The sequence below is a fragment of the Protopterus annectens genome, chromosome 9.part0 (genome assembly GCF_019279795.1).
Source record: "Protopterus annectens isolate FY-2018-M chromosome 9.part0, PAN1.0, whole genome shotgun sequence".
Lineage (NCBI taxonomy): Eukaryota > Metazoa > Chordata > Ceratodontiformes > Protopteridae > Protopterus > Protopterus annectens.
The window spans coordinates 52,387,798-52,413,932 of record NC_056743.1 but is presented as its reverse complement, the minus strand read 5'-3'; the positions used below and the strand labels follow the sequence as shown (position 1 = coordinate 52,413,932).

Here is a 26,135-nt window from a genome sequence, read left to right as displayed (position 1 = left end):
AGCAACCGACGCCAGACCTAGACTTTGGAATTCAGGCCGACTGAGGGTAGCCTGCCAGCAGGATAACCCAAGTGGTAATGACTGCAACAGTGAATACACTCGAACATCTACATTTATGGTAAGTGTACACAACTGTACTTTCTCCTGGGCAAGTTCATTTCTGAGTATGAAGCACTTGTACATCATTTTTATGCCCTACTCTAATATGGACAGCATATGTATGACATACAACACTGGTAAGAATTAAAGGCTTTGGTATACTGACAGACATAGGGCTACCCTTAACATGAGAGGCCATCTGTCATGAATACTGCAACAATGAACAGAAGGTCATCTGCTGTTATACTAAGATTTTATACAACTGTACTTTCATTATACATGAGACGCCATCTGTCATGAATACTGCAACAGTGAACAGAAGGTCATCTACTGTTATACTAAGATTTTATACAACTGTACTTTCATTATACAGCAGTGGAGATGTGCAACATTAATGACTGTCCTACTTGAAATTGTGTGATTTATAGTTATTTTCACTGTTGCCTTTAGTCAGTAGAGGGAATTTTTGTCAGCTGTCTGTTCCTTTTGAGATTGCCATTAAGTGCAGATTTATTGTCGCCATGGTATGCTGAATGTGTCTGAGTATATTTCTAATTGATTTCAGGCAGTTTGCTCAGGACTTTGTGGTGAACACAGATGTCAGGGTCGGGAGTTCTGGTGCCATTGCTGATCTGCAAGAAGGTGAAGATAGTGCGTACTTCAGTTCCTATGAACATTACAGCATACACGAGAAGATGCTTAAAGTAAGAACACCTGCAAGATGGATGTGTTGTTGTTGAGTGCAGTTACATCAACTGTTAAAAACAAGTTACATTTTAGTTATGTATTGCAATTTTCTGTTGAAAAATAAGATCTGACATTGGGGGCCCTCCTAATGTCATTGACTGGCATTATTCTTCTCATGTCTTCTTGGCATATTTTTCTCAGAATCATCTGTGCTGTGGATTACATGCACCCTATAGCAACACTTTGTGGTATCAATACATGCTACAATAGGAAAGCGCACTTAGACCCTGAGCCAGCATTTTTTTTCTGCTGTTCATATACTTTGAATCTTGAGCTAGATTTTCATCATGTGAAGGTTCCTGCAAGCCTAAAGTATCTAAGTATTTGTGTGGCACTAGATTATGAGCAGCACCAGGGACTACAACATGAAGCATCTATGTAAATGCCAGCAATTAAATCCTGCATCCATAGCTGCAGAAAGGACAACAGGTTCCCATGCAAAACTTATAGGATCATAGGAGGTTACTAGGCTGTTGGCCCTGAGGCCCTTAAAAGCCTAGCCAAGAGTTTAGCTCATGTTTAGACAAGTCCGCACCCAGAGCCCCTGTCCAGCAGAACTATGTACTAGAAACATTGGCCTTTCCTCCTTTTAAAACATCATCTTCTGCTTCCTTAAAGTTTTGTACCCGGCTGACAAGTTGTGTTAGTGGTTCAAACATCTGCTGAAAGAATCCTGAGTTACAAGCCCTTATGTTTTCTTTTCCTTTTTTTAATCTTTTTTACATAAAGACAGGGTTGCACTTAAGTAGTCCTTCTTTTACGCCTAAAGTGGTAAATAAAATGTCATTAAACTTGTCCATTCATCATCTTACTTTTTGTTCTAACCCTCAAATGGGGGGAGGGGACAAAAGTCTTCATGTACCGTATAGGTTCATAGTATCATAGAATGATACTAGGCTAGTGGCCTGGATGCACTTGTAAGCCTAACCAAGAATTTGGCCCATGTTCCCTCAAAGTCATCACCTGTTTCCCCTGTCCAGCAGAGATGCAGGTGGGATCCCAGGGGTGTATTTTCTGTTTCCCATCCAGTCATCCAGGTTTCTCTTAGAGGGTTAGAGAAGTACTCAGCTTGACATGGAGAGGGAGTCTATTCCACAGATGGGGGAGCCTTTCGAACACAAATCTATCCCACCAAGTTCTAGTAATGTCACAGACCAGGTTAAGGCCTTGCGTGCGGGTTGCGTGAGTGGAGTTTGACTTGCGGATGTGCAGCAACTCCACAAGGCTGGGTCTGAGATGGCCTTGTATGCCAGACACAGGTCACCTCTGAGCAGTCTGTATGAGACTGAGTAGAGGGACAGGGCTTTTAGCCTGTCTGTATAGGATAGGTGTTTGAGACCCTGGATTTTCCCGGTCAAGAACCTCTTGTGATCTCTCCAGGTGCTGCATATCCTTGGCAAGGTACATACAGAAGGGGGCATTGTACTTTATAAGAGATTAGTACAGGGATGATTATGACCTTGTTCCTGATGAAATACCCTTATTTATGAGGTGGTCATGTAGAAAGCCTTCCGTACAACAGAGGCAATGTGGAGGTCAAAAGACAGGTTGCTATCAACTTGGGTGCCCAAGCCCCTCACGACTGATTGCGTGCTTAGTACATTGTTATAAATGTGATAATTAGTGGGGATGCCATTTTTTCCATAGGGGATAATGATGCATTTCTTGGCATTCAGTTTGAGGCCATGCTTCTGGCACCAGTCATTAGTTTGGGTAGGGCCCTCTTGGAGGGTGTTCACATCACTAGGGGAATTTAAGATGGCGCCCAGCTTGCAGTAATCTGCAAACTTGGTCAGCCACAGACCACTGGTTTTGGCTTGCACCTCAGAAAAGTATATCCCAAACAGTAGAGGCCTCAAGACCGATCCTTGGGGTACACCGCTCATTACGGGTCTACTGATAGAGGTGGCTTCCCCTATTTTGACAGTGTGGGTTCTATCAGTGAGTCATTTAGCTGCCCATCTGGTAGCATATGGGTTGATGCCTAGCTTGGAGTGTTGATCTGTTATGCCTGAGTGGAGAACAGCATTGAAGGCTTTGGCTAGGTCACGGTAGGAGGTGTGCACCATCTTCCCCTTGTCCATGGCTTTGGTGACTGTTTCGAAGAAGTCAACCAAGTTTAATAGACATGATCTCCCTTTGACAAAACCAAACTGTGTAGTGTCAAGTATTTAGACGTTGCAAATGTCCTTGTTTATAAGGTCCATGATGATGCTTTCCATGGCCTTGCAGCTCATGCTAGTTAGGCTGACGGGCCTATAATTGCCTGGGTCAGTGGACAACTCCACCTTTGTGTAGAGGGATGACATTGATGGTTATCCATTCAGCTGGGATGAAGCCTTTGCTCAGACTTTGGTTGAATAGGGTGCCTAATGGAGCTGAGAGCACATGCCTGCATTCATGTAGGATACAGTCAGGGATGTTATCAGGTCCCATGGAGACTGTATTTTATGCGTGTGATAGGCCATTAAAGACTGCTCCCTGGTGATGAGGTGAGGGGGGCAGGTGCTGGGGATGTCCTGGTTTAACTGATGGGGGGAATGGGGAGCTGAAATTTTCACTGAACTTGCCTGCCAGCAGGTTGGGTATATCTATGACATTTGTGCATGAGGTGTTATTGACCACAACTTTATAGTTGGGTAGATAGTCACCTGTGATCAGGGTATAGGGTTGAATCTTGATGTTTTCAAGTAAGTCCAGATAGGTGGAGTTGGTGTCCCGAGTCATGGTTGGGGGTCTGTAGCTAGCTATGATTTGAGTGTTTTGTCAACAGTTAACTGCACTTGAAGTGTCTCCTGTGCATCATACTGTCTGACCAACCTGGAGGTGTGTATGTCTTTGATAAGTATTGAAACTCCACCTCCTTTGGATTTGTTGCCTTGCATTTGTGGTGTGAAAGTATGGTAGGATGAGTAACCTGGTAAGGGTGGGGTGCTCCCCACAGCTTTGAACAAGGTTTCAGTGGCTGCACACATCAATGTCCTCCAGGCAAGAATGTTTGCAATGAGTGTAGTTTCATGCTGAGACTCCTAACATTTAGCAGCATGACCTTTAAATTTTGTGTAGAAGAATTTTTCATGTTTGTAATTTTATGCTCATGACTTTCCCTAAAAATGGCACTGTGGGGGAGGCAAGAGATTTTGCCAAAAGCCTGAAGCCCAGGGGAGACAGATGAAGGCCATCTCCGGCAAGTCATCATGGTATGTCCGTCATGTCCTCCGAGGCTGTCATGTACTGGATCCCCTTGGAATGTCACCAGAAACTAAGCTAATTGTTAAAGTCAATCATTTTCTGTTTGTATTGAGGCATTATTCTGGGTGATGGTAGGATGCTGCTTAAGGCTAGGAACATACCTGCCTGGGACACATTCAGCGAGCTCAATCATGTCTCTCTTCATGTAGTCCAGAGAGGTAAGTCTCAAGTCATTCACACCAACATGGACTATGACACAGTCATAACAGTACCTGTGTCCTGAGTAGGGCTGGTTAAAGTCAATACAGTAGCTGCAAGCGAGGGCCTCAGTTGCACAGGAGTGCCGGTAAGGGAAAAAATGCAACTTAGATACCTTGCAAAGGGTTAAAACATGCAGCGGCAATGCACGATGGGCAAAAAAGCACAAACTGACCCAAATCCTGTGTTTAAATACCATAAAAATGAAAGTAAAATAGAAACACTGGAATTGACCAATTAACCCTTGTCCCTGAGCTATGCCAGACCAGTTCCAACCAGTTCACTTACTCCCACTAAGTGCAAGCAGGCCCCTGCCAACACAAGAACCATATCAGGAAACACAGGAATCACACAAACAGATCTGGATACAACAAAACCTGTAACCAGACTGTGCTAAAGATATTTAAACTCTTTAGGTCTATTAAACACAGGTGAATATATACACAAATATACCACTAGTAAACAAGAGCTAACTGATTTAAACAAATTAACCAGTAAAAAAAAAGCTGAAACTGAGCCCTGTTCCAGCAGTCGTTAATCAGAGAAGTTCTAACTGCACACTCTTGCCACTACGGTGCAGGGGAACTATCTCCAAAAAAAGATGGCCTGGATTATTGCTCAAGTTATACAAACAGAGCTAGATTCAGCAGGTCTGAATCTAGTGTATACTACAGCAAACAAGGTGCACCAATTTCAGAAAGAAACAATTCAAATAAGCAGGCAAAATAAGCCTTCAACCAGCAATTCCCAGCTCAGAAGGGCAGAATCTACACTCTCCTTCCACAGGAGTGTAGACCCCAAACCTTCTTAATGTAAAATAACTGGCCTGAAGCCCAAGTGCTTAAACCAGAACTAAGACTCTTTTTAGAATAAAACCAGCAATTCCAACTTACAAGGATGTAAACTACCTCTCCTGCCACAAGAGTGTAGACCACATACCTTCCTAATGTAAAACAACTGGCCTGAAGCCCAAGTACTTCAAAAGGCTTAGAATAACAATTACAATTTAAAGAGGCTACTAACAAGCAGTAATAAATGCAGCAGAATAAATGCAGTTGAGTACTTTTAAGAACAAACAGCAAAGGCAAAATAAAGTAGGAAGTAACACAAATACAGTAAAAGGAGATGAATAAAGTGCAATTTATTTTCTAGGTTAAATGGGAATGGATGAAACAAGATAATTCAAGATTGAGAAACTAAGGCGGTGGGCCTTCCCAAATGATCTCTCTACTCAGTAGATTGAGCTGATGAGATGGTACTGGGAGGAGTATCCAAAATGAGATTTATAGTAGGGGTGGGCAACTCAAAAGCCACCAAATTTAAGAACACCACAAAGACTGGGTGGGAGGGGGACGAATGCAGTTAAACATTAGTGATATTCAGAGCAATGGAAACCACACAAACACTTCATCTAAATACAGACACTTTTAATAAAAGTAATGCTGTTTCTCAGCACCCCCACTAATTAGCTGGTGCTATTCACAGTTTGCAGAGGAATTATTTAGTAACTTAACTGACCCTAGCCAAGAACTCTCAGAACTCCAGCAGAATAGAAAACTTAAAACAAAACAAATGTAATACTAGACTAAGATACAAATTCAAAGTGCACTCTAGGGACCAAATCAGAGTATGAGACCCTGGAACGTACACAGTATCAAAAATAATCCAAAGAAACTTCTGAGCTTGGAAGGTTGATTTAATAACGCTTGTGACCAACAAAATGCGTTTTCGAATATCTTCGTCAGATAACAAACACAAAATCAATTACATGCTTCACAAGAACCACCCATCTTTTATACCATACATAAATTGAATGATTGAATCCTGTTAATTATCAATCAAATAATTTAACACAATCTGTAAAACATGCCCTGAATGAAAAATATATATCCATAGCTCTTCTAAATGTTCTGTACAATATATAAGGATATGTTGATAGTTGAATATAAACTAATTTATTTCATTTAAAAAAAAAAAAAAAAAAAAAAAAACTATTTATTACAAACATTTTAAAAATAGATAATTTAAAAATGGTATATAAAATGTATATATGCAAAAAGATTCAATAAAATTCTGTGAACTTGTAATCAAAAATACTGCCATCTAGTGGACAAAATAAAAATTAAAATTAAAATTTACAATTTAGCAGCCCTTAATTTAAGAACTGGAGTTATTGAAAGCATTTCATTTAAGCCTGGCTCCTTAGTAGCTTCCAGGATAATTTGCCAAAATAACTCTCTGTATTCGAGTTTTGTTTCCCACATGCCACCCCTGATTTCTTTTGGAACAATTTCTAATACAAAAAATCGGAAGACTGATTCCTTGCAAACCTGGGAATGCCTATACAATGCATTATTCATTTTATTTTTCTTCATTTCATAATAATGTTCATATATTCTCGATTTGAGTTTTCTTTCAGTTTTTCCCACATAAAACGAAAAACAGGAGTGGCATGTGGCAAGATAAACTACCCCTGTAGTGTTGCAATTGGCAAATTTGGAAGATGTTATAGTTTTATTTCTACTCGGAATAAAAATGTTAACCCCAGTGTAAATGTATTGACATTGAGAACATGATCCACATTTGTATGTTCCTGTTCTGTGTGACTCACTATCACACAAATAAAACTATAACATCTTCCAAATTTGCCAATTGCAACACTACAGGGGTAGTTTATCTTGCCACATGCCACTCCTGTTTTTATGTGAAAAACTGAAAAAACTCAAATCGAGAATATATGAACATTATTATGAAATGAAGAAAATAAAATGAATAATGCATTATAGGCATTCCCAGGTTTAAGGAATCAGTCTTCCATTTTTGTATTAGAAATTGTTCCAAAAGAAATCAGGGTGGCATGGGAAACAACTAATACAGAGAGTTATTTTGGCAAATTATCCTGAAGCTAAGGAGCCAGGCAAATGAAATGCTTTCAATAACTCCAGTTCTTAAATTAAGGCTGCTAAATTGTAAATTTTAATTTTAATTTTATTTTGTCCACTAGGTGCAGTATTTTGATTACAAGTTCACAGAATTTTATTGAATCTTTTGCATATATACATTTTATATACCATTTTAAATTATCTATTTTAAAATGTTTGTAATAAATAGTTTTTTTTTTTTTTTAAATGAAATAAATTGGTTTATATTCAACTATCAACATATCCTTATATATTGTACAGAACATTTAGAAGAGCTATGGATATATATTTTCATTCAGGGCATGTTTACAGATTGTGTTAAATTATTTGATTGATAATTAACAGGATTCAATCATTCAATTTATGTATGGTATAAAAGATGGGTGGTTCTTGTGAAGCATGTAATTGATTTTGTGTTTGTTATCTGACGAAGATATTCGAAAACGCATTTTGTTGGTCACAAGCGTTATTAAATCAACCTTCCAAGCTCAGAAGTTTCTTTGGATTATTTTTGATACTGTGTACGTTCCAGGGTCTCATACTCTGATTTGGTCCCCAGAGTGAACCTTGTTTGGTTTTGTGTTCAGGAAGTTCACCCTATCATCTCCTATTTTGGTTACAAATTCAAAGTGATCAAACCTTAAAGAGCTTTGAATCAAAATTAAATGCAGTCAGAGATGAGTGCTATTCAGAGCAATGCAAACCACGCAAACACTTAGCTAAATACTGAAATTTCTAAATAAAAAGCAATCCCACTAATTAACTTATGCTGTTCACGGTTTGCAAAGGAATTATTTGGTAGCTTTTTAACTGGCCCTAGCCAAGAACTCTTTAAAACTCCAATAGAACAGAAAACTTAAAACAAAACAAATGTAATACTGGAATAAGATACAAAATAGAAGTGATAAAACCTTTAAAGAGCTGCAAATCAAAATAAAATGCAGTCACAGGTGAGTGATATTCAGAGCAATCACAGATATTCACAGATAACCAAGATTTTATGTAGACAAAACGGAAACTCATCAGAAAATCTGACCAATTGTTTACTTCCTCTGAAGGTAAAATGATGGGTTTTCCTGTATCAAAGCAAGCAACCTCCAGATGGATTTCTCCTGTTGCATCCTTTTGTTACTCTTTGTATGTAAAATATCTCCAAGGCCAGGTGAAAGCTCATTCTGCAAGAGCTGTTTCAATGTCTGGATTCAAGTACTGTTGTAGAAGCAACCACCGTCTTCCATCCTCTCATAAGCTAACATTCATTAAAAGCCTAGCCATATTTATCCCAAGTTGCCCCAATTGGTGATGGTTAGGTGAGTGAAGTTTGCAGAGCTAAGGGTCTGTAATAGCCAATACTGACTTCCTCTGTCCAGGAGGGACATGGGCACTGCCCCAGGAGTGAATTGATGGTCACTCATCTATTGATCTAGGTTGAGTTTGAAGACAGGGAGGTGCTCTGTATTACATGAATGGGAAGCTTGTTCCAGAGAAGTGGCAGTCTCTGGGAGATGCATCTATCTCTCCTGCATGATCTGTTCATGACAGTGGCTAGGTTAAGATCCCTGGAGTGAGTGACCTTCATGCAGTTTGATTTACAAATGTGTAGTATTGCCCTCAAGGCCGGGTCAGAGACTGGCCCTGTAAGCCAGGCACAGGACATCCCTTAGCAACCTGTAGGAGACCGAATACAGTGACAGGGCTTTAAGTCTTTCCTCACAAGACTTGTTTTGTGTACCCTGTAATTTCTTGGTGAGAAACCTCTTGTGGTCTCTCCAGTTGTTGCAGGTGTCTGGTGAGGTACATGCAAAAGGGAGAATTGTACTCAATTATTGGTCTAATGAGGGCAGAATATAATGGAATTGTAACATCCTTAGAGCCACATGCGATGCATTTAGTTATAAGATGTGCCACACAGAAGGATTTCCTTACCAATATGGATACTTGGTGGTCAAAGTTCAGATTGCTGCCAACCTGAGTGCCCCGATCGTATACCACTGGCTCTACATGTAGGGTGTGCTGTCTATAATGCAATTAGCAGGGATGTCAGTTTTTCCAAAGGGAATAATAATGCATTTTTTTTTTTCATTTTGTTTTAATCCGTGGCTTTGGCACCAATTCTTTGTCTGCATTAACCCTGTCTGCAGTATAGTAACATCATTGGGGGACTCTGTGATTGCTCCCAATTTACAATTGTCAGCGAACGTGGTCAGCCACAGGCTGTCCAAGTGTACCTGACATCAGAGAAATAAATTACGAACAGTAAGGGTCCCAGCACAGACCCCTGTGGTACACTACTGATGACTGGTCTTCTGCTAAAGGTGACGTCACCTACTTTGTGTCCTGTTAGTGAGCCAGTTGGCTATCCATCTGGTAATGTAGGGGTTCTTTCCCAATTGGGAGAGTTTCTCTATAGTACCTGACTGGAGGATTGTGTAAAATGCCTTGGTTAGGTCAAGATAGACAGTATGCACAGTCTTTCCCTTGTCCAGGGCCTTTGTGACTTTCCGAAGATGTCAATCTACACTGTCTTTCTCTTGCCCAGGGCCTTGGTGACTTTCTGGAAGATGTCAATCATGTCTAAATGGCATGATCTAGCTTTAACATATCCGAGCTGGTTTGGGTCCAGAGTTTGTAGATTACCTATGGCCTTGTTAATAAGTCCATAATGATTCTTTCCATGGCCTTGCAGAGTAGGCTACTCGAGCTTAATTCCTAGGGTCAGCTGAAGTGCAGAGGGATTACTGTTGCTGTCCTCCATTCTGCTGGAATATAGCCAGTTCTCAAGCTGTGGATAAACAGGTATTCATGTGGGTCTGCTAGGTCAGGTTTTATGTTGTTGAGAAGGCAACCTGGAATGTTGTCTGGTCCCATAGATGCTGTGTTTTGGCCTTTGAGAGGGCCAAGATGACCTGCTGTCTTGAGATAACAGGCTTAGGAATGGTGGCAGGTATACTTTGGGGAATGACTGGCGGGGATAGGGGTGAAGTTTTCTTCAAATCTGTCAGCTAGCAAGTTAGCTATTGCTTCCGATTGAGTATGGGTGGTGCCATCCACAACCAGTTCAGCACATAGATGGGTATTCCCATTTAGAATTTGGACATAGTTAAAGAATGCCTTGTTGTGATCCATAGCTAGGGAGGCTGTTTTTGCTTCAGAATTAGCTTTGGAGGACTTGACAAGATCTCTGATTTATTTAGAGTAGAGAGGAATTTCTTCTACTGCTGAGCCAGATCCCTCTTGCTCTTGGATATTAGTTTCTTTCTCTTGTTGTATAGCCTGCTTATACTAGGTGTCCACCAAGGTGGCTTATTTGTTCTCGGCAAGAACTGGTTTTAATTCAGTCAGGTACAGCTGATTCTATACAACTGCTTAAGTGGTTATACAGGACATTGGTGTACACCTCTGTATAGGAATCCATGTTATCTGCATTCGAGGGGGATTTGAAACATCTTCTCCCATCACTTAGTAGGAGGTAATTTGTCTTAGAAAAATTCTTAAGCATTTTTGAGTTTGATGGGGTATCTGGTCTTATAATTGCATCAAACAAAACTGATTTATCATTCTATCTTACCAGGGAGGATGCATTTGTTGGCTGCAATGCTCTCCCATGTTAGTAAGTACTGTGTCCAGGACATTTGAGCCTCATGTGGGTGTGCTGACTAGCTGTTCAGAGCATTTGCATTGAGAAAGTCCAAGAAACTCTGAGCCAGCATGTTTGTGGTCTTGTATGCTTCCCAGTCAATGGTAAGGTGTTGGGCTGTATGGCATGACTCCATTAAGTCCAGGCTTTTCCTGTTTCATGCTAGCTATTATGTGGTAAGGGACTTTGCATGCAGTTAATTGGACATGGAGCAGCTCAAGAGAGTCGTACTGTTTGACCAGTCTCAAGGTGTACTTATCCTTAATGAAGATGGATACACCACTTCCTTTGGTTCTTCCTTGCTCAGTTTGTAGTCTGAATGTATGGAAGGCATTGTAGCCCAGCTAGGCCAGGGGGCTTTCTGTACCTTTGAACGATGTCTGGGTGACTGCACAGACGTCAGCATCTTCCAAAATGAGGAATGCTTCCAGGGCATGCAGTTTCTTGTTTAGACTCCTAGCGTTAAGCAAGAGGAGCTTGAGTTTATCTAGGGAGGATTTTATGTTGGGAGATTGGTTATTTTGACACTGTCTGTGTGTGTCTGTGTGTCTGTGTGTCTGTGTGTCTGTGTGTCTGTGTGTGTGTGTGTGTGTCTCTTTCAATGTGTGTGTGTGTGTGTGTGTGTGTGTGTGTGTGTGTGTGTGTGTGTGTGTGTCTCTTTCAGTGTCTGTGTCTCTTTCAGTGTCTGTGTCTCTTTCAGTGTCTGTGTCTCTTTCAGTGTCTGTGTCTTTCTGTGTCTCTGTGTGTGTGTCTGTGTCTTTCTGTGTCTCTGTGTGTGTGTCTGTGTCTTTCTGTGTCTCTGTGTGTGTGTCTGTGTCTTTCTGTGTCTCTGTGTGTGTGTCTGTGTCTGTCTGTGTGTGTCTGTCTGTGTGTGTCTGTCTGTGTGTGTCTGTCTGTGTGTGTCTGTCTGTGTGTGTCTGTCTGTGTGTGTCTGTCTGTGTGTCTGTCTGTGTGTGTCTGTCTGTGTGTGTCTGTGTGTGTGTGTGTCTGTCTGTGTGTGTGTGTGTGTGTCTGTCTGTGTGTGTCTGTCTGTGTCTAATGCCTTTGTCACTATCTGAAAGCTGAGAGAAGACAGGTCAGGCCATTTCTGGCAAAGCAGCATACCCTGTTGATTATGTCTTCCCAGGCTGACAGATATAAGATCCCCTTGAACTGATACCAGAAGCTAAGCCAATTGTTAATTGATCATTTTTTGTTTGTGTTGTAGCATCATCCTTGGAGAAGGTAGAATGCTGCTTAAGCCTAGGTTTATACCTGTCTGTGGCACATAATCTGATATCTCAGTCATGTTTCTCTTCATATAGTCCAGTGAGGTACATCTTAAGTCATTCACCCCCACATGGACTACGATGGAGTCATACTGGTACTTGCGGTTGAGTGACTTGCTGGATTCTGTCACCTGACAGGTAGCGAACTGTAACCTGCTCCTTACCCAGCCTAGTGAGGAGAACATCCATGCGTCTTAAAATTGAAATTGCCTATGGCCATTGCATTAAGTTTTATAAAGTTACACCTTATGGGCTTATTTGTTGAGACACTGGTGTATGTGTTGTGGCTGTTATTTTTTTGCGTTGTGTGTGTAAGTGGTTTCTTTTTGGGAGGTCTGTGATCATTTGATAACTTACTAGTGAGTAGCTTCACATATGTGGGTGTATTTGTCATGTCCTGTAGTGTGGGAAGTGTGAGTGTATGAGTGTGTGAGATGACAGCCTGTTTGGTATTCAATTTGTCCTTATGTGACAGTCTTGCCTCCAGATGTTCATCGTGTTACCCTGCTGCAGTCATCACACTTGGGTTATCCTGTCGTCAGGCGGTCCCGCAGTCAGCCGGAATTCCAAAGTCTTGGTCCAGCGTTGGTTGCTGTCGCTTCTTCCCTGACGTCAGTGCGCCAGGGGTATATATAATGCATCCGACACCATTTTCTCCAGTCTTTCTTGCCGTGCGGTGCCAGAAGCAGAAGCAGTTCGCAAGTGCCGGTCGGCCGACTCCTGAGATTTTCGAAGTCGAATTTCAGATCCGAAGTCTTCAATAAAGCTAAGGACCCCATTGGGGAAACTTTTCTTGCCTCAGACCGATGTCAGAAAAAGTTAACAATTGTATTTCTTGTGGGAAGCAAATACCTCATAAGGATTTTCATTCTTACTGCATGCCTTGCCTAGGCCCAGACCACGACGTCACTGGTTGTCATTTTTGTGCTAGGTTTAATAAGCGTACTATAAAAAGACGCTTTGATTTTGCATGACACTACTTCAGTAGAAAATTTAACTACACAATGCCGTTGGAGCAACCGACTACCGGCGTGCACAAAAAACGCAAGGATAAGGACAGGCAGCCTAGACCCAAGCCAGACTCCGAGGCCTCGGCTGGACTGGTCTCCGGTTCACCGGTCTTCAGCGGGGCTCCGATGCAGCCCCTGACTACTGCAGATCTGGAACCCGAGACCGCTTCAGAGCTTTTGGCGGAGAGTACAAGGCTGACACAGCCATTTTGTTTAGCCTCTACCGACGACACTGCTGAAAGAGATGTCAGTGCTGCAGAAACACCTTCGGTTTCTGAAGGCGTCTTCAGACCGACTACGCTCACCATAAAAACGTATCCTAAGCTTAAGACTCCTATTAAACCTAAAAAGATTGCATTTCAGTCTCCAGTTCAAGGCCCCATGCCTAAGAAACAGATGCTCAAAATGGCTGAAGATTTGATCTCTTTAATTAGGGGTTACCAACCCCCACCCGAAAAAAGGCCTAGACAAGAGGAAGATTATGCCTCCTCTGATCAAGTGTCTATTTCCTCAGGCTCCTCTGAGGACCAAGATTACTCCTTCTCCCCTTATGAAGATTCTGATGCTGAGGATTCTATTCCCTCAGCTTCTCCCCCTGAAGACTACTCCTTTGGGGAAACTTTACACACTATGAGGGAACATTTTCACTGGGAAGGTCAGGATTACTCTGACTCAAAGAAAAGGCTCAGAGAGTTTCTTTTACTCCCCCAGTACAGACCTCTTGCTATCCCCCAGTTTTAGACATTGTGGATGATGTTTACTTAGAATCTAGTTTGAATCCAGATTCTCTGCCTCCTGCTCCAGTCAAACCAGACAGATACTATAGAGTGCTTGATTCCCACAAATTCCTTTATAAAAGCCCTGTTGCTGATCCAGAGACCATCTCCCAGGGTCCCAAAGGGGCTAAGGCTTCTATGGCAAAAAATCCTGTACCCTCTGAAAGGGACTCCATAGCACTAGACAGGTGGGGGAAAAAGGTTTACACCTCAGCCACTCTAGCTATGAGGGCACCAAATTGCCAATTTCACATGCTAAAATATCAGCAATTTCTAATGTCTCAGTTAAAACAAAAAATGAGCACACTCCCTCAACAGTCTGAATTGAAAGAAATGCAGGATTTGTTGCATGCAACTGAACAGGTGGGCAAACATACTTTACAGTGTGGGTTTGATTCTTTGGAGGCTTCCTGCAGAGCAGCTGTCACTGGGTCTGTTATACATAGGCTTGCTTGGTTAAAGGAACAAACTCTGACTGATCATGTTAAAGCAAAGCTTCCAGATGCTTCCTTACAGCAGGATGTTCTTTTTGGAGTTAAAGCAGAAGAAGTCTTAAAGAAAATGGAGGATAAGGCAAAATCTATGCAGACAGTCAAAGATTTTCTACAGGTACAGCCCTCTCGCTTCAGCAGAAATTGGCCAACAAAAAATTGGTCCTTTCCAGCTACTGACAGACCACAGAGGGGTAAATACAGACGTCCAAGAGGCAGAGGACAACCACAAGCCCAGTACAAACCTCAACAATGGGGTACTACAACACAGAAGGGAGGAGAAGACAGGTCCCAAACTACCAGAAGGCAAACTCAATGACTTGCACCTCATCTGACCAAGCAACCCATGGGAGGAAAACTCGCACTTTTTTCAGACAACTGGCACATCGTCAGAAAGGACAAATGGGTCCTAGACATGATTTCACGAGGATACAGATTTCATTTCCACACCTTGCAATGAAAAGAGGAATGCCAAACCTGCCACAAAATCAATGGGCAGAGGCACAAAAACAAATTACAGCTCTCATGGACATGAGAGCCATTCAGCTGGTACCTACTCGAGAGCAAGGCCAAGGATTTTACTCGAGACTCTTTCTAGTGCCCAGAAAGGACAATGCCTGGAGACCAATTCTGGACCTTTCAATTATAAACACCTTACAAGTACCCAAATTCAAGATGCTAACACTACAGCAGTTTCTTCCCATGTTGGGCAAGAAAGCATGGCTAGTAATGTTGGACCTCAAGGAGGCATACCTGCATGTCCCTATCACACAAAGTTGCAGAAGATGCCTCCGTTTCATTGCAGGTTCAACCCATTACCAATTCTCTGCACTGCCCTTTGGCTTATCTACTGCGCCTAGGGTCTTCACAAAATGCCTGGCACCAGTAATTGCATACTGCAGACAAAGAGGAATTCAAATATACCCATACCTGGACGACTGCCTCATCCAAGCAGAAAGCAAGGACATTCTCTTACAACATCTGGCTTTTGTAAAACATCTTCTAAGTTGCCTGGGGTACACAGTAAATGAAAAGAAATCAAAACTAGTACCCTCACAAAATATGACATTCCTGGGTGCCAGCTTGAATACAACGGCCCAGAAGGCTTATCTGATGCCAGACAAACTACAACTGACTCAATATTTCAAAACAATGGCAACAAAGACCCAACTACCTGCAAGAAAAATTCTGCAGGCCTTGGGCTTCATGGCATCTTGCATACTACTAATACCATTTGCAAAGCTGCATATGAGGAAATTACAGTGTTACCTAAAAAGCGTATGGTCTCAACTCAGCCACAGCTTGGACACAATTATATCTCTCATTCCCTGCCTACAACAGAGTTTCTGTGGTGGTCACAGGCATGTCACCTCAACAAGGGTCAGCCTTTCACCTTGCCCCCAGCCAGGCAAACTATGATAACAGATGCACCGGACTACGCCTGGGGGGCACACATGGCAGGACAGTGCGTTCAAGACGTATGGACTGCAGATCAAAGGAATCTGCACATCAATCAAAAAGAGATGCTAGCTGTACAGAATGCTCTGACAGCCTTCAAGAATCTATTACATCCAGGACAACTTACAATAAGGACAGACAACACCACAGTAATGTGGTACATAAACAAGCAAGGGGTACACACTCCTACCCTCTATGCAGGCAAGCAATGACCTTGTGGAACACAGCTCTGGCTTACCAAGTTCAGTTACAAGCTCAATTCCTGCCAGGAAAAAAAAACACATTGGCAGACGACCTCAGCAGAAACATCATGGATCCCCACGAGTGGAAACTGGATCCACAAGTATTTGCAATGATAACTCAAAAATGGGGCCTTCCAGACATAGACCTGTTTGCCAGTCCTCAAAACTATCAGCTAACAAAATTTTGTACAAGGACACTTCACCATCAAGCTTGGAAAGTGGACGCACTCTCATTCATTTGGAAAAACCTGACAAGTATATGCCTTCCCTCCATTGCCTCTCCTCACAAAGGTGCTTCTGAAAGTCAGAAAGGAGAGACCACGACTGATACTCATAGTCCCAGACTGGCCACGCCAGCACTGGTACCCACTATTGAGGAATATGGCCCAGGGCCCACCTTGGATTTTACCACAAATTGCCCATTTGCTCACACAGCAAAATAAGATTCTTCACAGCCAGCTCAAAACCTTAAATCTGACTGCATGGCAAATCACCGAAGCATCCAGCCAGCTCCTCTTTCCCAAGCAGTTATAGATGTTATTCTGGAAGCTAGGAGGCCCAGCACCAGGAAGGCCTATTCGGACAAATGGAAAAGGTTTTGCACCTGGAACCAAGCTAAAGGCCAAAACACAGTTCAGCCTCACATGCTTCAGATTCTGCAGTATTTAACGCGATGTTGCACAAAGGACTTTCTTTTTCTTCCATTAAAATCCATGCATCAGCTATTTCAGCCCACTACAACATGGATCCACCCTTATTTTCACATCCACTTCTAAGGCAGTTCCTCATAGGGGCAGAAAACATTAGGCCCCCCAGGAGAGCACCTACACCAACATGGGACCTCAATTTTGTTCTGGAAAAACTTATGCTACCTCCCTTTGAACCAGCTTTCTCTGAAGATCTACAGTTTCTATCATGGAAGACTAACCTGCTGCTAGCAATAACTTCAGCTAGAAGAGTCTCAGAGCTGCAGGCACTAATGGCAGTGGAACCTTTCTCATTTTCCATCAAGACAGAGTTTCTCTACGAACTTATCCTTCCTTCATGCCTAAGGTGGTTTCCAGTGTGGCTTTAAATCAGACCATCCACTTACCCACCTTCTTCCCAAATCCACAGAACAAAGGAGAAAGACTCCTGCATTCCTTGGACATTCACTAGCAACTTAGTTACTACTTGGATAAAACTAAGGTTTTCAGAAAATCTGACCAGCTCTTTGTATCCTATGCTACAGCTTCACAAGGGAAGGCTATATCAAAACAAACCATTTCCAAATGGATAGGACATTGTATTCATTTTTGCTATACCCATCATGGAAAACCAGTTCCTGCTACCATTAGGCCCCACTCAGGGCAACAGCTACATCTACAGCCTTCCTCAGGGGGGTTCCAACCAAGGAGATTTTGGAAGCTGCAACTTTGAGTTCAGTACACACCTTTACCAAACACTACCACTTACCACTTTACTCTAAGATTAGATCTGGCTTCGCCACTGCAGTTCTGCAAGGCCTTCTAGCCTCCTCTAACCCTCTATAACTCCTCCACCCATCCTTAGCTTTGGGATTCTACCCAAGTGTGATGACTGCAGCAGGGTAACACGAAGAACATAGTGTAGTTTTGTACCTACCATAAATGTAGATGTTTGAGTGTACACCCTGCTGCAGTCCAGGTTACCCTCCCTCCATCCCCTCTGATCTAACTGGCTAAATCTCTACAATACCTTCCTGATGTATTTGCTTATAGCTGGAGGGATTTTGTGTTTGTGCAAAAGAATTACTTAATTTGGTACTAATTACTGACCACCTTTTTGGGAGCACCTGACATCTGGGGCAAGACAAACTGAAGAAAATGGCGTCGGATGCATTATATATACCCCTGGCGCACTGAAGTCAGGGAAGAAGCGACCGCAACCTACGCCGGACCAAGACTTTGGAATTCCGGACGACTGCGGGACCGCCTGACGACAGGATAACCCAAGTGTGATGACTGCAGCAGGGTGTACACTCTAACATCTACATTTATGGTAGGTACAAAACTGTACCTTTCATAGTGTAACTACATCTCTCACATAAAATATTTGTTTCAGGAGTAAGTGGTTGTCATTATACATGAGACAATTGCTACATTGCCTTAGGATGCCCGTGTCTATCATGCTGGCCAAAGAGATGATGGGAAACTGCCCATCCGTGATAGCAGGCTCTTACGGTATGTTTTATTAGGGAGGGGAATTGGTTAATTTGAAAGGATTGTGCTGGTAGCTTCAGGACTACAAGAGGGACCTATAATTTGTGTAGGCTAAGGTTGATCAGTAAGGTAACACTGCTCAGTGTGGAACTGGGTTGCTTGTAGAGCAGACGAAAAGCTTGAAAGGGTTTCACTGACAGCTGCTTAGGGAAAAATTGAGCTGCTAGGCTTTTGCGTCTATACATGTGTACTGCTAATGACTGCTGGGAGAAGAACACCACCATGCAAATGCAAGGCTTAAATACAAGCAAAGATAAATAAGTTTTAAGTTAAATAGCAATCAGGAAAGCACACAATAAGCATTCCACCAGCAAACCCTAACTCAGACAGGTTAGATCAGCACACTTCTGCCACAAGGGTGCAGAAAAGCACCTTCTTAATGTAGAATAGCTGGTTTGAAGCCCGAGTGTAACAAGACCAATCAAACTACTTACAAAAGTCCTACAACTAACAGATGCATTGTAATACAGCGCAATTAACTACTTAAAGCAGCAGCAAACAGTATTTTGTTTTCTTTTTGAAATTGCTAAATTATAGTTGCAATATAAAAAGTGCAAAAAGATACTTGGAGCCCTTTTGTATGCTTCCCAGCTCAGATAGACCAGGTAAACGCCTACTAGATGAATAATTCCAATCCTCCTAATGTAAAAGCACAGTAAAGGAGTGTCCAGAGTGAAATGCTACCACTACAAAACTTGAAAGGTATGAAATGTTACTGCAAATAAACTTAAAGATATAGCTACAGCATTGTACTTTAAACAGCATATAAAAGTGTGATTATTCATTAAACGTTTTTGATTTGTATAAATGAGTCAAGAGCCACTCAGTTGTACAACATTTATAAAGGCACTAAAAGCAAGATAAGCTAATTAATAAGGTCTCCAGCCAGTAAAACTACACACACAAATCTCAAGTGTTTGCCCAACCTAAACAGACCAGGCTATTAGATGGAAAATCCACTGACATCTTTACATAAAAACAAATGCTAGTGTGTAAATATATACTACTTTATCGAACAGCTAGCTAGATAATGGACTCGGAGCAAGTAAGTGAGTAGAACAGACAAGAGGCAAAATTTACTTTTTCAGTATGAGCACTAGGAAAGGCAAGTCAGGATATCAGCAGCAGTGTAGAAAGGGAGGAATTTATTAAGCTCAATTTTGAGTAGGGGTGGGCAGATTAAAATCACTAGGTTTAAAAAGCAGATCAACGATATGGAGGGTGGGTGGGAAAAACTGTATGGGAATCACTATAGGCAAACTTCAAAGGACAAAACCACCACCGTAACAGGTGCAAGCATGCAAAATCTGAAGGTAATGCTACTCAATGCTAGAAGTCTAAACCTCAAAATGCACTCTCTCGAGGCACTCCTAAAAATGGAGAACATCGATATCTGTGCAGTAACTGAGACCTGGTTCAAGGCTCCAGATAGCACCCCTGCAATACCAGGCTACAACTCTTACCACACTTTTCGGCCACCAAACCAGGACCGAAACACTAAAGGTGGAGGAGTGTCAATATTCACCAAGGATATTCACACCACCAGGCTAGTTGGCCAACACAATGTGTCTGAAATTCTCCAAGTGCAACTAACACTACGTAAGACTGCAATCCAAATTGTAGCTTGCTACAGATCCCCCACCATACCCCAAGATTCTCACTACACCTTTCTAAACATACTGGAAAATATTAAGATAGAACCAAACACCCTAATACTGGGTGATTTTAACTACCCTGCCATTAACTGGGAAAACTACTCATGTCCCAACACCTTTGCGCAACGGTTCTTGGAATTCATAAATTCCAACGCCCTGGATCAACTAATCCATAGTCCCACCAGGGGCACCAATATCCTAGCCCTGGTCATTACCAACATGGGAAATCAATGCTCCATACCTATGGTCACCCCCTCGTTAGTCAGGTCTGACCATAAGCTAATCACCCTTAACATCCACATCCCACCCCCACCCCCTAGTAAAGAAACCACCATAAAAAAACTTCTCCAAAGCCAACTACTCAAGTCAGAAGTGACAAACTTCAAGACAATAAGACGGGAACTGAAAGTTCAACTGCTGAATCCTACACTAAGGCACTGTACGAGCACATCCACTCATGCATGAATCGTGCCATCCCAAATAGAACCAAAATGCTCTCATCCAAAAAAAGGAAGCCAATCTGGTGGTCCCCTGCCATAAACAAACTTTACAACAAAAGAAAGAAACTTTTGCAGAAAAGAGGAAAATCCCAGGATGCAAAAAACTCCCTTACTAGCCTCAGTAAGAAACTGAGATGCCTCATAAAATCCTCCAAAGCTAGTTACGAAAATAAAATTGCCAAAGATTCCAAAGACAACCACAAAGCATTCTTATAGGTTCATAGGTTTATACTAGGCTATCTGCCCTAAGGCATTTATAAGCCTAGCCCAAATTTTTGTGGCTTACGCCACCCCTTATATGAAAAAATACTGTGCCCATTAGTTTGTTGTGCCTCTGTCCAGCAGTGACACAGAGATGATTCCAGGGGTAAACCTACGATCTCCCATCCACAGGTCTAGATTTCTCTTGAACAGAGTCAGCGAGGTGCTCTGCCTCACATGGACCGGGATTTTATTCCACAGCATAGGGAGTCTCTGAGTGATAAATCTATCCCTCCAGCACGTCCTATTTATATCCGTGCTAAGGTTTAAGTCGCTTGCTCTAGTGGTTTTGGTGGATTTGGATTTTTTGAGGTGGAGCATGTCCATTAATTCCGGGTTTGACATGGCCTTACATGTCACCTCTGAGCAGATGGTATGTGACTGAATAGAGCTGGAGTTTCTTCAATCTGGCAGCATATGACAGATTTTGGAGTCCCTTTATCCTTTTGGTGAGGAACTTTTGGGGTCTCTCCAATTGCTGCAGATGTCGGGTGAGATACATCCCGAATGGGGCATTGTACTCGATCATTGGTCTGATAAGTGAAGAGTACAGGGGACAATGACCTCACTAGATCTGGATGTGAATCCCTTCATGATCAGGTGGGCAATGTAGAAGGTCTTTCTAACCACTTTAGCAACGTGAGTGTCAAAAGAAAGGCCACTGTCAACCTGGGTCCCCAGGTCCCTGATAACCTCTTCTGTGCTTAGTGGATTGCCACCTATATGGTAGCTTGGGGTTACCTTGTTTTTCCCGAAGGGTATGACTATACATTTTTTGGCGTTTAACTTCAGGCCATGGCTCTGGCACCAGCTATCTGTTTCCGTGAGTCCCTTCTGAAGGATATCCGTGTCCGATGCACTTTCCACTATGGCGCCCAGTTTGCAGTCGTCTGCAAACTTTGTCAGCCAAAGTCCTCCCATGTTGGCCTGTACTTCTGAGACGTAGATGCCAAACAATAGGGGGCCAAGGACCGAGCCCTGTGGGACACCACTTGTGACCGGCTTGAAGTCTGACATAGCGCCAGCAACTCTAACCCTGTGGGTTCTGTCCTTAAGCCAGTTTGCAACCCATCTTGTGACATATGGGTTTACATTTAAGCTGGTAAGTTTTTCTACAATACCCGAGTGGGGTATTGTGTCGAAAGCTTTTGCAAGGTCAAGGTAGGCTGTATGGACTGCCTTTCCCTCATCAATGGCCTTGGTGACTGTTTCGAAGAAGTCGACCAAGTTCAAAAGGCATGATCTTCCCTTGACAAAGCCAAACTGGGTCGGGTCCAATGTCTGCAAGTCCCCTATATCTTTGTTTATGAGCTCCATTATGATCCTCTCCATAGCTTTGCAAACTAGACTTGTTTAGCTTATGGGGCGGTAATTACCAGGGTCCATAGAGGCGCCGCCTTTGTGGAGTGGGACCACAGTTGCTGTACCCCACTCCTTGGGCACGTATCCTGTGGTAAGGCTGAGATTAAACAGCTGCCTTATGTGCGGGTTTAATTCCTCATTTAGCTCGTGTAGCACACAGCCGGGGACACCATCCGGTCCCATTGATGCTGTGTTTTTAGCTTTAGAGAGAGCAGCTTTCACCTGCGCATTTGAGATGTCCGGGAGGCTACACTCGGCTGGGATAGTTATCTCTCCTTTAGGGGAGAGGGGTGAAGTTTGCACTGAACCTGTCTGCCAGTATGTTGGCAATGTCTGTGGGTTCAGTGATTTTTGTATCATTTTGGACTAATTCTGAGCATATCTGGGAGTTTCCACCAGGTTCCTAACATAGCTGAAAAAGGCCTTATGATTTTCCTTTGAATCCATGGCAATTTTTCTCTCAAAATTGGCCTTAGTTGATTTTATGAGTGCTCGTATTTTTTACTAATAATGATCAGGGGTGACTTCCCTTTTATGGATTTTGTTCTATCATGTAATAGCTTTCTCCTCTTATTGTAAAGTTTGTTAATGGCTGGGGTCCACCAGACTGGACGTTTGCCCTTTGTGGAAAGAGTCTTGGTTTTATTTGGGATTGCCTGATCCATGCAGTCCTGGAGGTGTTCATAGAAGGCATTTGTAAGGGCTTCGCAGCTTGGGTTGTGGTTTCCACTGGCTCAGGGGCCTTGAAGGATACCACACCAGTCTTGAGTAGTGTGAAGTTTTCTTTAGAGAAGTTCTTCACTATGGTCTTTTTTGTTTGGGGTTGGGCGGGATGTGGATTTCCAGTGAGATTAGTTTATGATCAGATCTCACCAGTGAGGGATATACTTCCGGTGTGGAGCATTTTGTCCCCATGTTTGTGACAATGAGATCTAGTATATTTTCTCCTCTCGTGGGAACAGTGACTAGCTGTTCCATGGCATTTGAATTTATGAACTCCAGGAACCGTTGGGCTAGAAAGTTAGGGCTTGAGTAATGTTCCCAGTCTATATTCGGGTAGTTGAAGTCACCCAATATGATGGTGTTTGGAGATACATTTATACACTCCAGTGTCTTCAGGAAGGCTGTGTGAGGTTCCTGAGTTTGAGAGGGTGGTCTGTAGCATGCTACAATTTGTAGAGCAGTTTTGCCTATGGTTAGTTGCACCTGGATGGTTTCCAGCTTAGTGCGTTGCCACCAACCTGGAGGTGTGGGTATCCTTTATGAATATGGATACACCCCCTCCTTTTGTGGTGTGGTCCGGGTTTTGGGGCCGGAACGCATGATATGAGGTAAAACCTAATAGTGCCGGGGTGCTCTCAGGAGCCTTGAACCAGGTTTCAGTTACAGCACAGACATCGATGTTCTCCATACTGAGAAGGGCCTCGAGTGCGTGCATTTTGAGATTTAGACTTCTGGCATTGAGCAGCATTACCCTCAGTTTCTTCCCATTTTTGTTTTCTAGGGTGGTAGGTTTAGAATTTGAGCCTTGCCTAAAAAAGGCACTGTGGGGGTGGCAAGAGCCTTAGCCAATATCCGGAATCCCAGGGGTGACAGGTGCAAGCCATCCCTTGCGAAGCAGCGTGGCTTGTCAAGCATGTCATCCCAGGCAGACAGACACTGGATCCCCTTTGAATGACACCAGACATTAAGCCAATTGTTAAAGCTGATCATCTTGTCTCTATATTGTGGCATCATTCTTGGTGAAGGAAGGATACTGCTCAGGGTTAGGGTCATACCTGCCTGGGCTACATAATCAGAGAGCTCCTCTATGTCTCTTTTCATGTAGTCCAGGGAGGTACGTCTCAGGTCAGTCACACCAGCATGGACAATGACTGTGTCATATTTGTACGTGCCGTGGAGTGACCCGAGTGCTTGTGTTATGTGGCGGATTCTAGCGCCCGATAGGCAGCTTACTGTGACCCTCTCCTTGTTTAGCCTGGTGAGTGGGACGTCAGTGTGTCTGACTATGGAGTCACCTATGACAAGTATGTTTGGTGTTGTATTTGGCCTTAAGGGCTGTGACTGCTTTGCACACTGCTTTTATGGTTTGTGTTGCTTGTGGGGTGTCTTGAGTTAGCTATAACTGTAACTATAAAACCCAAACAAAAAGTAGCAGCAAACCAAGGAACAATAATCCAAGACCAGGAAGTAGAGCGACAGCAGATGTTTAATAAAAGCAACGTCAGAAAACTTCTGCTGAGGGAGGCACAGTGACAAAGATGTTCTTCGTGTTTCACTGTTGCAGTCATAACTGTTGGGTGCTCCTGCCGGCAGGCAGCCCGAGGTCGGCCAGAATCCCAAAGTCTGGGTCCGGCGTCGGCTGTATAAGCTAGTATCCTGACGTCAGTACGCCTTGGTACATAGCCCTCAGCCGACGCCATCTTCTCCAGTCTTTCTTGCCGTGCGGTGGAAAGCAGCTCGCAAAACGTTGGTTGGCGATTTTCGAACAGCATTCTTGGTTGTTGTCGGTCCGAAGTTGTTACTTCTCTTTTCAAAGCTAAGTACCCCGTTGGGGAATCTTTTTCTTGTTCCTCCGATGTCAGAAAAAGTTAATAATTGTATAGCGTGTGGGAAACAAATACCTCATAAAGATTTCCACTCTTACTGTCTACCTTGCTTAGGCCCTGACCACGACGTTTCTTGTTGTCGGTTCTGTGCCAGGTTCAACTCTCGTACTATCAAACGCAGGTACGACTGGGCTTTAAATTATTTTGGCAGACGCTTCAATTACAGAATGTCGCTGGATACTACCGGAGTTCAAGAGAAGCGCAAAGATAAAGACAGGCCTCCGAGGTCCAAACAGGACTCGTTGCAGCTGGAGCCAGCGTCCGGTTCGGCTGTCGTCAGTGAGGCGCTTTTGCAGCCCCTGTCGTCCGCCGCTTCTGAACCGATGGCCGATACGGACTCCCATGGGGAGCCATCAAGGCCCACTATTTTAACTGCTGCAGGACCTTCGGACGTCGCTCCTTCAGATGGGTCCGGAACCGCTGTGCAGGTACCGGCTTCTGAGGGGGTTTTCAGGCCTACTCGCATTACTATTTCAAAGGCAAAGGCAAAGACAAAGACTCCTTCTAAGTCTAAAGTTTCAGCTCAAGCTGCTTCTGAATCCACTCCCAAGACACAAAAACAATTATTGAGGATGGCTGAAGACTTGCTTACAATGATTAGGGGTTCTCACCCCCCTCCTGAGAAAAGGCCTCGACAGGATGTTACTCTGGATTCTTCTGACCAGGCCTCTGTCTCTTCTGTTTCTTCCTCTAATCAGAACTATTCCTTCCCCCCTTATGAGGATTCGGATGCTGAGGAATCTTTGCCCTCGGCCTCTCCGCCTGAGGATTTTTCTTTTGGAGAAACCTTGCATGAGATGAGGGAACATTTTCATTGGGAAGGACAGGAATATTCTGCTTCCAAAAAGAGGCTTAGAGAATTTCTTCTTCTTCCTCAGCATAGGCCTTTAGCTATCCCTCCTGTTTTGGACATTGTGGATGATGCTTTTTCTGAGGCTAATTTGAATCCTGATTCCATGCCTTCTGCTCCTTCTAAGCCTGATAGATTTTATAGGGTTCCTGACTCTCATTTATTTTTATTTAAAAATCCTTCTGCAGACCCTGAAACTATTTCTCAGGGTTCTAAGGCTGCTAAGGTTGCTACTTCTAAAAATCTTATTCCCTCCGAGAAGGATTCTCGTGCTTTAGACAGGTGGGGCAAAAAGGTATATACTTCTGCTACCCTTTCTGTAAGGGCATTAAATTGCCAGTTTCATATGTTTAAATACCAGCAATTTCTTTTGTCTGTTTTAAAGCAAAAGCTTGCTTCCGTACCTGCTTGTGCAGAGGATAAGGAACTTCAGGATGTTTTGCATGCTACTGAACAGGTTAACAAGCATAGCTTACATTGTGGTTTTGATGCCTTGGATGCTTCCTGCAGGGCTGCTGCCTCTGGTACTGTGATTAGGAGACATGCCTGGCTTCGTGAA

The 26,135-nt window shown here is 43.1% G+C and overlaps 1 protein-coding gene across 2 annotated transcripts in view; it reads left to right on the top strand.

Annotated features, from left to right (window-relative positions):
* The window catches only part of PRMT3 (protein arginine methyltransferase 3), a 2,672,092-nt gene that overhangs the window by 345,827 nt on the left and 2,300,130 nt on the right, over nt 1-26,135 (top strand). For both annotated transcript variants that reach the window (XM_044082552.1, XM_044082550.1), the window contains exon 7: nt 665-803. In XM_044082552.1, coding sequence (XP_043938487.1) covers nt 665-803 — 139 coding nt within the window. The remainder of the gene's footprint in view (nt 1-664; nt 804-26,135) is intronic.